Below are 15,896 nucleotides of genomic sequence, written 5' to 3'. Positions count from 1 at the left end.
TTCTCAGGCAAGAATACTGGAATGGGTTGCCATCTCCTTCTCTAGGGGATCTTCCCAACCCAGGGATGGAACTCGTTGTCTCCTGTGTTGACAAATGGATTCTTTACCACTGAGCCACCAAGGAAGCCCAACGCCTGATATACCCTCCCACAGTCCCCTGCGCTCTCCCCTCTCCGCCTGGCCACAGCAACCCCATGTCTGTCGTACCCAACAGGCTGAGCTCAGGGTCAGCTGGGCCCCTCAGAGCGCTCACGCTGCCTCCCTGGCATCTGGCCGAGGCCTAGCTCACATCTGCATGGAGAGACTTTCAATGCCACGGTCAGATGGGGGTGGGGGTGGAGTATGCAAGCTGGGACACAGAAAGGAGCATGCCCAGGTGGGACACCCCGGATCTCTCTCCCCGAGCCCAACAGGATGCACAGGCGGCTCAGCGTCTTCATCTCCATGGCTTCCACCCATCCCTTCCTGGGACCCCTGCCCCAGAGCTGGTGGTCCCCGTGGTCTCTTCTCTACCTGTGGCCTCAGGATCTGGTCAAACCAGCCCTAAGAATGAGCTCGCGACTGGGCTTTCAAGACAGCCTCCCTGTGTGTCCTCAGGCAAGGGGCCTCAGTCCCTTCCTCTGTGAAGTGAGGCGACAGGAATGGTGATTTCATCATGACCCCGGGTCAGGCTGTGGGCAGATGTGTGCTCTCCCGGGACTGTCGTTTGTCACATGCATCTCTTTCCTCCCCGCCTCTAGAAGGAATTTTCAGTTCCTCCAGCCGGCCACAGTGGGCATCGCTGCCTCAGGGTCTGCACAAGCAACCCCTCTCTGCTGTGAAGCCGAGTTCCCGTTCCCCAACACACCCCCAAGCACCTGTCAGCCTGAGCTCACACATCACCGCCTGTCAGAGAAGTCCAGCTAGACTCCCTTCGCCACCAACACACACACTTCCATCCGGGGAGGGCCATGCCTATGTGTCTCCCTCTTGGTCCCCACCCAAGGGTCCCCCCACACTGACTGCCAGCACTAACAGGAGCATCAAGAGGGAAGGTGACAGGACTTTCCTGCTGGCTCAGTGGTGAAGAACTCGCCTGCCAATGCAGGGGACACAGGTTCGATCCCTGGTGCGGGAAGATCTCACATGCTGCAGGGCAGCTAAGCCCATGTACCACAACTATCGAGCCTGTGCTCCAGAAACTGCAAGTCACAACTGCTGAAGCCTGAGTGAGGCAACTACTGAAGCCCGCACACCCTAGAGCTCGTGCTACACAACAAAGGCCACAACGAGAAGCCGGGGCACCACAACTAGAGAGCAGCCCCTGCTTGCTGCAACTAGAGAAATGCCCTCGCAGCAGTGAAGACTCAGCACAGCCAAAACTTAATAATTTAATTACATTTAAAAAACAGAGGAAAGGCGACAGGTGATGGCAGCAGCCCTGGTCCTACTCACCACTGTGCCCCAGCCTGGGACCAGCTTGCGGCAGGCAGCCCAGTGCTCCCTGGACCGCTGCTGGGTGACAGTCACTGGGGAGGTGGTAGGAGAGCCCTCCTGCCATGACAAAGCCTGTGACCTTCCAGTGCAGAAGCCAGCCAACTTGTTCTCCCAGCAAGCTATGCTGAAACCACTGGGCTGGCACCACATGGCAAGGGCCTGCAGTGTGCCTGGCACTGTTCTACGGGCTATACGTGTATTGAATAGCACGGTCTTCACAGCAACTGACAAAGGCAGTACTATTATTATCTTCACTGTCCAGACAGGAAGCACAGCTGTGAGCAACACTCCCTCCCCAAGGGCCAGCCAGCCAGTAAGCTATAGCGCCAGGGTTTGAACCTGGGCAGTATTAGCTCTCAGCCCCCAAAAACCAGGGCAGAGGTTTTCCCAGAGTAGGCAGAGGCCAAAAGCATCAGAATGACCTGGAAACTCATTGAAAATGCAGATTCTCACCACCCTCGTCCACCAACCCAGTGAATGTGCAACAGAAACCCAATGTGCCAAGCCCTAGGTGACTCGGATCCCACTGACATCTCACAATCCAGCCACTGGCCTTCCTGGCACAGCTGACTGGACACTTGAACCCAGAGGAGGCAGCCGATTGGCTTGCCACTGGACCAATCTGTTGCCATCTCTCACTAGTGTCACATCCTCCTGCAGGTGGACTGGATGAATGAAGACGAGAGGGCGGGACTAGGGTCAGCTGAGTTGTGGAGCCTGAGGTCTGAACCTGCCTGGGTGCCCATCCCAGGTCTGGCGCCCACCAGAAAGGCAGGTGGTTAAACCTCAGTTTCCCCATCTGGAAAATGGGGGTATATCAGCTGCCTCCCCAGAGTGGGGGTGTTTAACACAGCCTGTGGTGACGTTGGCACCCCAAGTACTGAACCAGCTGTGGCTGACATTCCAGGTCAGTAGGGAAGACTCCGGGGGGCTCTGGAGAGAAGAGAGGTCCCACCTCCAATGGCCCTTTTCACCCCTTCCAGCCTCTGACCTGAGATGCTTTTACAAGGAAGTTAGGTGAGTTTCATGCTAGGAGACATGCCCATGTCATATCAGACTTGTGTAGGAAGAACAGAGGTGGGGGATAGAAAAAGAGTCTCCATGTGGGCCATTCTACATGCAACAGTTAGGCCAGGCCTCTCCCTAAAGCCAGTGCTGTAATTCAAAAAGAAGCAGTGGGAGAACAAGATCAAAAAGAAGAAGTGGTGAGAATGCGGCTCTCATGAAGAGCAGACAGGACCATGACAGGCAGCGTGGCACGGATCCCAGGAGCTGCAGAAGCAGCCAGGAAAGATCTCCGGAGCACAGCTGACACCCTGAGTACGGACTGGGGTAAGGGAACATGTAGAAATGACGACTTTTCTTGGGGGTGGTTCTGTGAGTGCAAGAGGGTGTCCTTATTGCAAAGGGAGCGCACCAAAGCCTTTCAGGCTGACGTGTCACACTGTCTGCTTCTGATTTTGAAAGTGTCCAGCAAGAATGTATCATCTAGAGCAAAAAATGTGGTCCCTGGCAGCCTAGTCACAGTTGATGCTTGGGGTGGGTGGAGGTGTTCCATGAACCATGCTTCAGCTTCCCTGCACACTGGGAAAAAGGGAATGCAGACCCAAACGGCCTCCCAGGACACCTCGGAAGCCCCCTGGCTCCCACAAGGCACGGCCACCACGCTTGTTTCCTGTTTGGGCTGCCAGCTGCCCCACCGTACCTGTTTTTGAGAAGATGAGCTGCAGGATGAGAGGCCGCCGAGTGACGATTCCTGAACCTCGGGGAAGGAAGTCCCTGTGGGAGGGGAAATGGACAGAAATTACTCATGAGGCCGGCTGGCAGGGGGCAGGAAGTATGACCACACATGGTGGAGCAATGCCCTCTTGCAATCTGCGTGACTTCAGCAAAGACATCAACCCCAGCAGGGCACCAGGGAATGCTCCGGCCTTGGAGGGTCCTGAAGCCATGGAGGGACAGGGAGGGACTGGACTGAAGGCTGGTGACAAAGGGAACCCTTTCCCTTCGGCTGGCTATGTGCCAGCCCCAGCATATTCAGAGGCCCCTTGTCCTGACAAATGTTTGGACCATCTCCCCCAGACTCAAAAGAGAGCGGTACTTTTTTTTTTTTTTGCAGTTTTTTTTCCTTTTTTTATTTACAATTGAAGGATAATTACAATATTGTGTTGGTTTCTGCCATATATCAACATTTCTGACCTACATGTTTTAAAGTAATATCATGTCATACATACGATATAAAGACTAAAATAAAAGGAAAGTTATTTAATGACAAAATATAACGTGTTTCGGGACTTCCCCGGTGATCTAGGGGTTAAGATCTTGCCTTCCAACACAGGAGGTGCGAGTGTGATCCTGTTCGGCCAGCTAAGGTCCCCACCTGCCTCACAGCCAAAAAACCAAAACATAAAACAGAATATTGCCTTTGCTGTACACCTGAAACACAACACTGTAAATCAACTATACTCCAACAAAAAGTTTTAAACACCAGAATGTTTTCAACAAATTTAAAAAAAAGACTTAAAAAAAATTACGATATGTTTCATGTCCCCAAAAGACAAATTGAAAGAGATGGGAAGTGGATCACTGGTTGTCATGGGGATGAGAAACAGAGTGGTGAGCTTTCTGGGGGATGGAAATGCTCTAAAACTGGACTGTGGTACTGTTTACTAATACTCACTATAAGTTTCTTAAAAAATCACTGCCTTTAACACGGGTGAATCTCCTATCATGTAAATGATCCCTCAATAAAGTAATTTATTTTTTAAAAAATACGCTATGGATTTTACTATGGAAAAATTCAGGCAATACCTGCACTGACTTACACCTGGTTTCACACAGGGTGGGAAGACTGGAGACTATCCTGAACCATTGAGAAAGGCAACTGAGACTTCGCTGGTGGCCCAGTGGCTAAGACTCCGTGCTCCCAGTGCAAGGGGCCTGGGTTTGATCCCTGGTCAGGGAACTAGATCCCACATGTTGCAAGCGAGAGAGTGCACACCACAACTAAAGAGCTTGCGTGTTACAACCAAGACCCGGCATGGCCAAGTAAATATATATATGTATTTTTTAAATAAAGGCAATGGAAAGAGCAGGAGATCCAAGTGGCCAAAGGAGTAGAAGCACCATTCTCAGAGGTCACTAAGGGCATGCAAAGGATTCTGTTTCGTGTAAAATGGAGAAAGGCTCTAGGCTCAGGGAATTTTAAACAAGTTTGCACCCAGGGAAACATTTGGATTCTAAAGGAGATCAGTCCTGGGTGTTCTTTAGAAGGAATGATGCTGAAGCTGAAACTCCAGTACTTTGGCCACCTCATGTGAAGAGTTGACTCAAAAGACCCTGATGCTGGGAGGGATTGGGGACAGGAGGAGAAGGGGACGACAGAGGATGAGATGGCTGGATGGCATCACCGACTCGATGGACATGAGTTTGCGTGAACTCCGGGAGTTGGTGATGCACAGGGAGGCCTGGCGTGCTGCGACTCATGGGGTCGCAGAGTCGGACACAACTGAGTGACTGAACTGAACTGATACATTTGGATTATCTGAAATTTGTGCAGAACTCTAGGTAAACATCCTTGGTGCCACCCGGCTCCCCAGTTCTACGACAGACGGTGTCTCAGAAGCACCCCAGCACCTCTGTCCGGACAGAGCCCCAGAGGAGGGCGTTGGTTCTCAACAGGCTCAGAACCTGTTCACCCAGTGGGTGGAGGAAGGGAGGAAGCATACCCTTGTCACACACCATGCACTGTGAGGTTTGAGCCCCATCGGACGGTGGGTAGGGTCACCACACTCAGGCAGGGCCTCCTCTGGCTGGACACAGGGATCTGGCAGTGACCGACCACATGGACTGGAGGCCTTGGAGATGAGGGACCCTGCATAGGCAGCTTGGCTCTGGAGGTCCTATGGGGGTACTATTGGCAAGCAGCAGGGTAGGGTGCTGGAGTAGGATGGACGGACAGGCCCAGAGAGGGGTGCCTGAGGTGACGCTGGAGGTCACAAGAGAGGTCATCATTCTTAGAGCAAAGCTACCTGATGAAGGGTTTTGTTTTGTTTGGTTTGGTTTGGCCACAGCACACAGTGTGCAGGATCTTAGTTCCCCAACCAGGAACTGAACCCTGCAGCCCCTGCAGTGGGAGCTCGGATTCTTAACCACTGGACTGCCGGGGAACTCCCTACCTCATTTGCTTTTAAAGGTATGTGACTTTAAAAGACCCCTCTGGCCACTTCTATAAAGAATTGATGCTTTTGAACTGTGGTGCTGGAGAAGACTCTTGAGGGTCCCTTGGACTGCAAGGGGGGCAGACCAGTCAACCCTGAATATTCATTAGAAGGACTGATGCTGAAACTGAAGCTCCAGTACTCTGGCCACCTGATGCGAAAAGCTGATTCACTGGAAAAGACCCTGATGCTGCTGCTGCTGCTGCTAAGTCACTTCAGTCATGTTCGACTCTGTGCGACCCCATAGACAGCTGCCCACCAGGCTCCCCAGTCCCTAGGATTCTCCAGGCAAGAACACTGGAGTGGGTTGCCATTTTCTTCTCCAATGCATGAAAGTGAAAAGTAAAAGTGAGATTGCTCAGTTGAGCCCGACTCTTAGCGACCCCATGGACTGCAGCACACCAGGCTCCTCTGTCAATGGGATTTTCCAGGCAAGAGTGCTGGAGTGGGGTGCCATTGCCTTCTCCTGATGCTGGGAAAGATTAAAGGCAAAAGTAGAAGGGGGCAGCAGAAGGAGAAATGGTTGGATGGCATCACCGACTCAATGGACGTGAATCTGAGCAAACCCCAGGAGATAGTGGAAGACAGAGGAGCCTGGTGTGCTGCAGTCCATGAGGTCACAAAGAATCGGATGTGACTTGGTGACTGAGCAACTGACTGCTTCAAGGGGGAGGGTGGGAGTGGAGAGGCAGGCAGGAGGTGACTGCCTTGGTCAAGGTGAGTGATGATAAGTACTGGTTTGGGAGACAGCAGGGACCCAGAAGGCATTCAACAGACACTGGACAGAATCCAGAGGAGCTGAGGAGCCAGCTAGCCATGACCAGGGGGACAGGCTGGATGGAGAAGAACCGTGGAGGAAGAGGAGACCATCCCAAGGACACACACAAGTCCCTAGAGGATGAAGCCCGCAGGCCCTGGGAGCACATTCAAAGCCCTCCACACCTTGCACACCACCCATGGAGCCACGCTCCAGAGGACAAAGAATCTGTGGGCCACCCCGGCCCTGCTCGGGGCACGTCATGCCCGCTTCACGCAGTGTAACCATCTGAATGAGACTCCCAGCCTCCCATTTGGCAGATAAGGAGAATGAGGATCAGTGAGGATTTTGCAACCTGGCCAAGGTCACCAGCTTGTTCACTCAAGTATTACTCACACCAGTGGAGCAGTGGAGGCGCTGGGGACAAAGAAGACACACCATGGGGGTAAGAGGGCAGCGAGCGAACGAGACAGGAGCAGCGTGGGAATGGAGTCCCCAGGGTCCCGCGGGCGGCTTCCCTCACGCTGCTGTGTGTGGCTGAGCCGGCTCCTGTTCCTAGCTGACTGGTGTGCCACTGCACGGATGGACTGGTCTGCTCAGCCACCAACTGACTGACGCAGATTTGTTGTTGTTGTTGTTATAGTCACTCAGTTGTGTCCAACTCTTTGCGACCCTGTGGACTGTAGCCTGTCAGGCTTCTCTGTCCATGCGATTCTCCATACAAGAATACTGGACTGGAATGCCATTTCCTTCTCTGGGGCATCTTCCCCATCCAGGGATCGGACCCATGTCTCCTGCTTGGCAGGCGGATTCTTTACCACTGAGCCTCCCGGGAAGCCCCTGCAGGAGCGGACCACAGTCTGATCATCCACTCACGAAGCTGATGTGGCTTTTGGGGGTCTTCTTCCAGCCCCGGGGCCACTACAAATAGAGCCACTCTGAATGTTCTCACCTGTGCCTTTTGTTGATGAATGCCTCATTTCTCTTGCTGAGTCACAGGGTAGACGTGACCTTGAACAGGCAAAACAAGTCTCCGCTGATAGAAATCAGAGCAGTTGGTTCCCCCTCTCCCCTGGTAGGGGGGGTGGGGTGGGGAACTGACTAGAAGGGGCAGGAGGAGACTTTCGGAGATGACGCTAACACCCTCTATCTTGATCTGACCAATGCATGCGTTCATTTCAAGAAGGAAACCAATGAAGGTGCACACCTGCAGTTAGGACGATGCCACGTCTGAGTTCAGTCCCAGGAAGGTCATGAGTACACGGAGGGCCAGGAAGATGCGCTCACGAAGATTCAGACACTCAAGCACACAGAAAACACTCCGTTAAAATCTGCCCACGGACACATTATCTTTTTCGTTTCCCAGAGGGGACTAGCTCAGATCTAAAGAATTTTAAAGGGCTTCCCTGATGGCTCAGTGGTAAAGAATCTGCCTGCAATGCAGGACACATGGGTTCAATCCCTGAGTCGGGAAGATCCCCTGGAGGAGGAAGTGGCAACCCACTCCAGTATTCTTGCCTGGGAAATCCCATGGACAGAGGAAATCCCATGGTCCATGGGGCCTCATAGTTGGACTCAACTTAGTGAGTAAACAACAGCCAGAAAGCACTTTAAAGCCCATGGAGGAGGCTAATTAAATGATGGCCCATTCATGCCACTCTGCAGTCACACACATCCACAAATACATACTCCAAGAACAACAGCAAAAAAGAGCTTTTTATCTCCTGACAAGGAACTTCCTTCTGGATGTATCAAGTAAGGAAAACAAAAGGTGCGGAAGAGAGTCTGTGTTTTCTAAGTAAATAAAAAGCCTCAAACCAGAGCCCAGGTTGGCCAAGGGCCTATTGGGAGGGAGAGTCACGGCAGGTTCTGAAACATCTTTGAATTCTACCTCGTCCACATGGACTACTGACTCCAAAAAATACTTTAAGAGTAGCTCACGTTTGTCGAGGGCTCCCTGTATGCCAGGCAAGAAGCTGAGGGCTTTTCGGGCTATTTAACCACGACAATACCCGACGAGGTGGTCTGTGAGCTCATTTTATGGAAGTCACTAGGCACAGAGGCTGGGCACTGAGGTCACTCGGCACCCAGGAGTGTGGACTGAAGCCCGTGGGGTCTGAGCCTCTGACCGCCGGACCCCCATCCTCTGGGCCTGCACGTCTGCTGTGGAAGCTGCAGGCATCTCCCCGGCCATGACTAGGCTTTCGATCCTGCTGTTGGCACATGCTGTCCTGTGACCGTTCTGGGTGCGTCCGGGGGCCCGGGCACCGTGAGCACAATGATGACACCACAGACGATGGACAATGAGAGCCTCAGAGGAACATGAGGGCCAGTGTGATGGGTGCTCTGGGCCCTCGCCGGGGAAAGGTGGCTTTCTGCACTGGGACTTGGTGGCAAGTGGGAGGGACGAGTAGAGGCCAGAGGAGGCAGAGCCTGAGAGGGAGAAGGCTGAGGGACGAGGCTGGGTGGGCACGGGGGCCTCACACACCAGGCTGGGAGTTCCAGGAGCCCTGGGATCCATCTGATTGTGTATCTAGAAGCCTCGGACTGCACCAGGCACCCTCGGTCTCAACAGTCCCTGAAAAGCAGTCCCCAGAGAGGATGGATACATGTGTATGTATGGCTGAGTCCCCTTGCTGTTCACTTGAAACCATCACAACACGTTCACTGGTCAGGTCTACCCCAATTCAAAATAAAAACTTCAAAAAAGGGACTTCCTCGTGGTCCAATGGCTAAGACTTTGCGCTCACACTGCAGGGGGGCTGGGTCTGATCCCTTGTCAGGGAACTAGATCCCACATGCCATGCAACTGAAGAGCTGCAACTAAGACCTGGCACAGCCAAAAAAAAAAGCACTCCCCCCAAAATCTCATTGAGGGGCTCAATGAGAGGCCTAAGGTCCCTTGTGCCCTAAGGCCCGCCCACAGGGTTTCCTGGCACCCAGCAGCAGCGGCATTCCTGGGGCCCTCCTGGTCAGGGGAGTGGAAGCAAGCCACACACACCCCCACCCTCTGGGCCCCTCTGCCTCAACACTGACTGTCCACTTCTCAAGAGGGACTTTCAAGTCTCAGTCTTCGGCTTCCTCCTCCCAGACCCCACCCACATTCCACTGGGCACACCAAGTCCCTCCCCTAATTCAAAGTATGAGTTCATGCCCCTCCTCTCTCTTCCCTGTTGCTGCAAGGGCCACAGTGCCCCAGGCTGCCCTTCGTACTGTGTGACCTTGGGCAGGCTTCCCAGGCTCTCTGATTTGGGTTTCCTAGTTAGTAATGGGGAAAGAACCTCCTGCCAATCCAGGAGACGTAAGAGATGCAGCTTCCTTCACTGGGTCAGGAAGATTCCCTGGAGAAGGAAATGACAACCTGCTCCAGTATTCTTCCCTGGAAAACCCCATGGACAGAGGAGCCTCGTGGGCTACAGTCCATGGGGTCGCAAAAGAGCTGGACACGACTCAGCGGCTGGGCATGCATGCGCAATGGGAAAATCCCACTCATCCCAGAGGGCAGCTGGGTACCAGACAAGCAGGCTCCTCCTCCGCCCATGACTCACTCCCTGCAGCTCTGGCGCAAACGATACCTCCCTGGGGAGATTTCTCCCATTCTCGTTCACAGGTCCAAGCCCCCCCAACCCCCCAACCGTCTTGCAAAGCACAAACACTTCACATGCCACTTATCTGCTTCCTGTCTGCCTCCCCATGTCAGCTCCCCAGAACAGGATCTGGAGTTTATTCTGGTACACAGAAGGTGCTCAATAAGTGTTGTTTAGTCGCTCAGCCATGTCCTACTCTTTGGCGACACCATGGACAGTAGCCCACCAGGCTCCTCTGTCCATGGGATCCTCCAGGTAAGAATACTGGAGTGGGTTGCCATTTCCTTCTCCAGGGGAATCCTCCTGCTTTAGGGATCAAACCTGCATCTCCTACAGTGCAGGCAGATTCTTTACCACTGAGCCACCAGGGAAGCCCTCCAACAAATGTTAACTCTGATAGTTTCAGCACCATCCCTGTCCTCTAATCCACTGGGCCCAGCCCTGGCCCCAGGCGTCTGACCGTGGTTATCCTCCTCAAACAGAGGCCTGGGCCTCCAAGCCTTCCTCCTGCAGAGGTCACATGACTGATCACAGGTTTGACAGGGTCCCTCACCTGCCCATCCCCCCAGGACCACCCCCTTTCAGCTGAGCCCCTCTCCCCTCAGCCATTGGATTCTCCCCTGTGCTTCTGGCCTCCAAGCCTTTGCAAAGGCTGTTCCCTCTGCCAGAAAACCCTTCCGGCTCAGGCTCTGCAGGTGCAGCGGATTGCACTTCTCTCTCCCAAATGCACACCCTCCGCTTCCCACTCCCACCAACAGGGCCTCCAGCGAAGGGCCAGGACTGTGTTGGGACAACACTTCACCTAGACTGGTCACCACTGGGTCCACAGCACCTAGAACAGTGCCTGTCACACAGCTGTTGTCGTTTAGTCACTCAGGGGAGTCTGACTCTTCCAGATGCCACGGACTGTAGCCCCACCGGGCTCCTCAGTCCCTGTGATTCTCCAGGCAAGAATACTGGAGTGGGTTGCCATTTCCTTCTCCTAGGGATCTTCCCGATGCAGCAATCAAACCAGCATCTCCTGTTTGACAGGTGGATTCTCTACCACGGAGCCACTTGGGAAGCCCTGTCATAAAGCAGGTGCTCATGCGACGCTGAATGGACTCTGGAGCCAGACAACCTGGGTTCAACGCCCAGATCTCCTCCCACCCTGGGCAAGACTCTGTCCTCCCTGGGCACTGGTCCTGCTGTCCATGGGATGGAAGGACACCACCCATCGCCAGGATACATGACCTGGGGCGAGTCACGACACCTTCTTGGAGCCTCGGTCTCTGGGACGGGCCGCCTCTCCCTAGAAGGTGCCGCGGGCTCTTGGAAAGGCAGTGGGGGCTGAGAGGGAAAGGCACAGCAGCAGGAGGAGCCGTGGGCCACTCAGAAGCCCGGCTGTGTGTTCACTTCTGAAGGGAACGCAAGGCCTCTCTGCAGCCCTTTGACTTCCACCCCTCTCCCCACCCCCAGAAGGGTGAAGACACGCAACAATGGAAACCAAGAGGACCCCCAGAGAGGGCAAACACAGAAGCTAGCAGTGGATGAACCAGCCTGAATCCAGAGCCTGTGAGGGCCCAGGCAAGGGCCCAGACTGGGATCCATCCCTCCCTCATAATCAAATCCTCCCCAGGCTGGATTTCCCTGCTGGTTCAGGTGTTAAGACTCCACGCTTCCACTGCAGGGGACGTGGGTCTGATCCCTGGTCTGAGAAGTTCTGCATGCTGCAAGGTATAGCCAAAAAAAAAATTAAAAAAAATCCTCATGGGGTCACCCTAAGCCTCAGTGTGGCTGGGAGACATCAGCCCAATGCCAGACACAGGAAGAGCTCCTGGCTTGGAGCCCCACGTGCCAGAGTAATACCAACTCCCTCTCTCAGGCTCTCATACAGGGAACCCTGGGCTGCCCACCCAGCCCAGCTCTAATCCATTCTGAGCAACATCTCAGTAAACCCTCTGGGATTCCCTGGTGCCTCACACAGAAAATAATTTGCCTGCAATGGGTTTGATTCCTGGGTCAGGAAGATTCCCTGGAGGAGGAAATGGCAACCCACTCCCTTATTCTTACTTGGGAAATCCCATGGACAGAAGATCCTGGAGGGCTACAGTCCATAGGTTGCAAAGAGTCAGACACAACCGAGCGACTGAACAACAACAAACCTGAACGATGTCAGGGCCGATACTCCCATTTCACAGGTAGGTAGACTAAGGCTCTGTTTCAGGACCTGCCCAGGTCACTCAGAAAGGAAGCAGCAGAATCAGGAGGGGAACCTGGGTGGGACACCAACGAGGCAGAGCCCCTAGTCGCCCCCCTCACCCACCCAGGGGGCCTCTTTGCAGTATTACTAGAACAGAAACAGAGGTCATCACGACTCCAAGGCTATATAGTCTCCAAGGCTATAGCATCCAGTCTGTGCACACCCCAGCGGTCCCAGCCCTGCTCCCTGACTCGCCCATGTCCCCTCCCGATGCCAGCCAACAGTAACCATCGGTCACCCGCCTGCCCTCAGTGTCCCAAGGCAGGTGCCACTGTGTGTTTTGGTCAACCCAAGGGGCAGGCAGTGTGGTTACACCCCTGACTCAGACCACAGGACCCCTCCTGCCTCTCATCTCCCACCCCGCCCGGAGGCAAGTCCTGTTGGCTCCACCTCCGAATGGAGCCTGAATGGGCCCCTTTCCCTCCATATCCGAGGCCTTCTGCCTGGCCCACCAGTGGCTGCCCCTCCCTCCCCTGCCCACCCTCAACCCTACACTCTGTTCTTCCCAGAGCAGCCATAGGCCACCTGTGGACACCAAGTTAGGCATGACCCCCGCTCTGTTCGGAGCCCTCCCAGGACTCCTACCTCACTCAGGTTATAAGTCCAGGTCCTGGGGACTTCCCTAATGGTCCAGTGGTTAAGACTCCGTGCTTCCACTGCAAGGAACATGGGTTTGATCCCTGGTTGGGGAATGAAGACCCCGCAGGCCACAGACCATGGCCAAGGGGGGAAAAAGTCCAAGTCCTTCTTACAGCCCATGGGACTTTCCTGGCATCATCTTCCCAGTCACCCTGCTGCCCTCACCTCCTCCTATCATCCCCACGCACACTTGGTTCCTGCCACTTGGCCTCCTCCATGTTCACCAAGCCCACCAGGCACAGTGCACCTCAGGGCCTTTGCACTGGCCGCTCCATGGACCTGGAATCCTCTCCCTGCAGCCTTCACACGGTCAGCTGGCAACTCCTGGCCTCTCTCCTCCCTGCTCCACCACCGATACGAAGCAGCTCCCCCTGCATCACCCGCCATCCTGCTCAATCCTTATTCCTACTCATAACTGCCTCCTTCCAGCTTGCTGATTTGCCCACATGGTTGTGGTCGGTCCCTTCCCACCCACTGCCCTTCAGAAGCTGCCCTGCAGCTTCATGGGGCAAAGGTCCTCCATCTGGCACATTCCCTAGTCTCTCCCCAGCTCCGAGGCACAGAGCCCAGCACGAGGCAGGGGACCAGTGTTTACAGCATGAAGGTCCAAACCTGCCACCGTACAGGCAAGGAGGCTGAGTTCAGATGGCAGTGGGACGATGGGACAGGTTGTGGGCACCCTCACTGGCTTTCACAATCTCACTCCCAGGTGCCACCCTTCACAATATTCCCAGCAGGCTCCTCCCTGTTCAGGAATCCTGCAGGTTCTAGGGGCGGCCCCGCCCCTGGCACTCAGCCATCTGGTCACCTGCTCTGTGCCCACATGGCCAGGCCAGGGGCAAAGGCAGGAAGCAGCCCACGGGGCCGAGCGGCCCAGGCACTGGGCCTCTCAGCCCCCGGTTAGCATCCAGATGAGGCCACTTCCACTCCAGACAACCTGTGCAGGTCAGGTCATACCTGTGTACCTCAGTTTCTTCATCTGTCAAGTGAGGTAAGGTAGATTGAAAGGTCTGCAAGAGTTCTCACTAGGAAATCAATCCTGAATATTCATTGGAAGGACTGATGCTGAAGCCGAAGATCCAATACTTGGCCACCTGATTTGAAGAGCCTACTCATTGGAAAAGACCCTGATGCTGGGAAAGACTGAAGGCAGGAGGAGAAGCGGGCGCCAGAAGACAAGATAGCTGGGTGGCATCACCAACTCAATAGACATGAGTTTGAGCAAACTCTGGGAGATAGGGAAGGACAGGGAGGCCTGGCACGCTGCAGTCCACAGGATCTCAAAGAGTCGGGCACAACTTAGCGACTGAACAACATCAACAACAAAGAAAAACTCAACACAGTATGAGTCAGATCACATCCCACCTTTGCTCAAAGCACACCCCCCGGCCCCGCAGTAGCCTCCAAGCCCTGAGCAATCATCCCATCCTTCTCTGCCCTCACCCCCACCTTGACCTCGCTCACTCCTTCTGGCCACACTGGTGGTAAAGCAGAGCAAGCAGGCCAAAGCAATGCCTGCCCCAGGGCCTCTGCACACGCTCATTCTCCGCCGGGAATGTCTTCCAACTCCCCCTCCCCAGTTTGTCCAGAATCCTGGCTTCCTCTGGTCACTCAGGACTCAACTCAGATGTCACCTCCCTGAGAGGCCTGACTGTCCTCTTCTGACAGCCCCTGTCCTGGCCCTCGGGTTTTCCTGAGCGGGTGTGCAAGAACGGCTACTCCCTGCGGCAGTGCTTTCTGGAGTGAGCCCATCAACCACCTCGAGGCCCATCAGCAGGGAATTGGCTAAATCAGCCTTGGAACCGTCCCAGGGAGCAATCCAGGCCACATCACTAAAAGCAAAGTGCGACGGGCAGACAGTTTGTGCGCTCCAATTTTTTCTTTCTGCCTGTGTATGGACAGTAAGCATGAAGGTGACACCCTGAGGTCTTAATGGAGGTCACCGACAGAGTGAGAATGGAAGACCATCAGTTTTATAATCTCCGATGCCGTTTGGATTTTGGTGTTTTGTAACTTTTTCTTTTTGGCTGTGCTATGAGGCATACAGGATCTTAGTTCCCTAACCGAGGCTCGAACCTGTGCCACCTGCATTGGGAGCATGGAGTCTTAACCACTGAATCACCAGGAAACCCCATTTTATAATTTTTTGAACTGTGCTAATGCTGGAGAAGGCTCTTGAGAGTCCCTTGAACTGCAAGGAGATCCAACCAGTCCACCCTAAAGGAAATCAGTCCTGAATATTCATTGGAAGCACTGATGCTGAAGCTCCAATACTTCGGCCATCTGATGCGAAGAGCCGACTCACTGGAAAAGATCCTGATGCTGGGAAATATTGAAGGCAGGAGGAGAAGGGGCCAACAGAAGATGAAACGGTTGGATGGCATCTCCAACGGGAGGGGGAGTTGGAAGATGGTGAATGACAGGGGAGCCTGGCGTGCTGCAGTCCATGGGGTTGCAAAGAGTTACAACTTAGTGACTGAACAACGAACAACATTATAACAAGCAAATATGAATTTGTAAGGTTTTTTTGGCCACACCAGGAGGCTTGAGGAATCTTAGTTCCCCAACCGTGCACTGAACCTGGGCCACAGCAGTAAACGCGCCAAGTCCTAACCTGGATGGCCATTCTAATTTGTTACTTTTCAGTTGTAGTGAGGCTCCAAAGCCAATGGTCAGCCAAGCCGCATTTTTAAAGGTGATGAGGAAACCACGGGTAACTGGAAAACCGAGCTCTCAACTCCACCTCCTAGGGGGCCCTCTGACACCTCCTGGCCACTCTACACTGCAGCAGGGGGGCCTGACCTGTATGACCTTGCCAGCAAGGTCACTCACTTCCTAGGCCTTGTGTCATCTGCAAAATGGGATGTGGCAGGGGTGGGAGGAGACAGCGCAGGTGCGATGGAGGTACTGGGTGCTCCTGCGAAACTGTAGCCCCTGGGCGGGGGTCAGCCACGTGGGATTTCTAGCTCTGCAGA

General features: G+C 54.2%; 1 protein-coding gene across 9 annotated transcripts in view; it reads right to left on the bottom strand.

Moving 5' to 3' along the window:
- Nucleotides 1-15,896, bottom strand: part of DNM2 (dynamin 2) — an 88,324-nt gene that overhangs the window by 53,819 nt on the left and 18,609 nt on the right. For all 9 annotated transcript variants that reach the window (XM_068979808.1, XM_068979800.1, XM_068979805.1 and 6 more), the window contains exon 2: nt 3,182-3,255. In XM_068979808.1, coding sequence (XP_068835909.1) covers nt 3,182-3,255 — 74 coding nt within the window. The remainder of the gene's footprint in view (nt 1-3,181; nt 3,256-15,896) is intronic.

Source organism: Capricornis sumatraensis, chromosome 9 (assembly GCF_032405125.1).
Source record: "Capricornis sumatraensis isolate serow.1 chromosome 9, serow.2, whole genome shotgun sequence".
NCBI classification, from domain to species: domain Eukaryota; kingdom Metazoa; phylum Chordata; class Mammalia; order Artiodactyla; family Bovidae; genus Capricornis; species Capricornis sumatraensis.
Note: the sequence above shows the minus strand (reverse complement) of the source record. Positions and strands in the feature narration are given on the sequence as shown.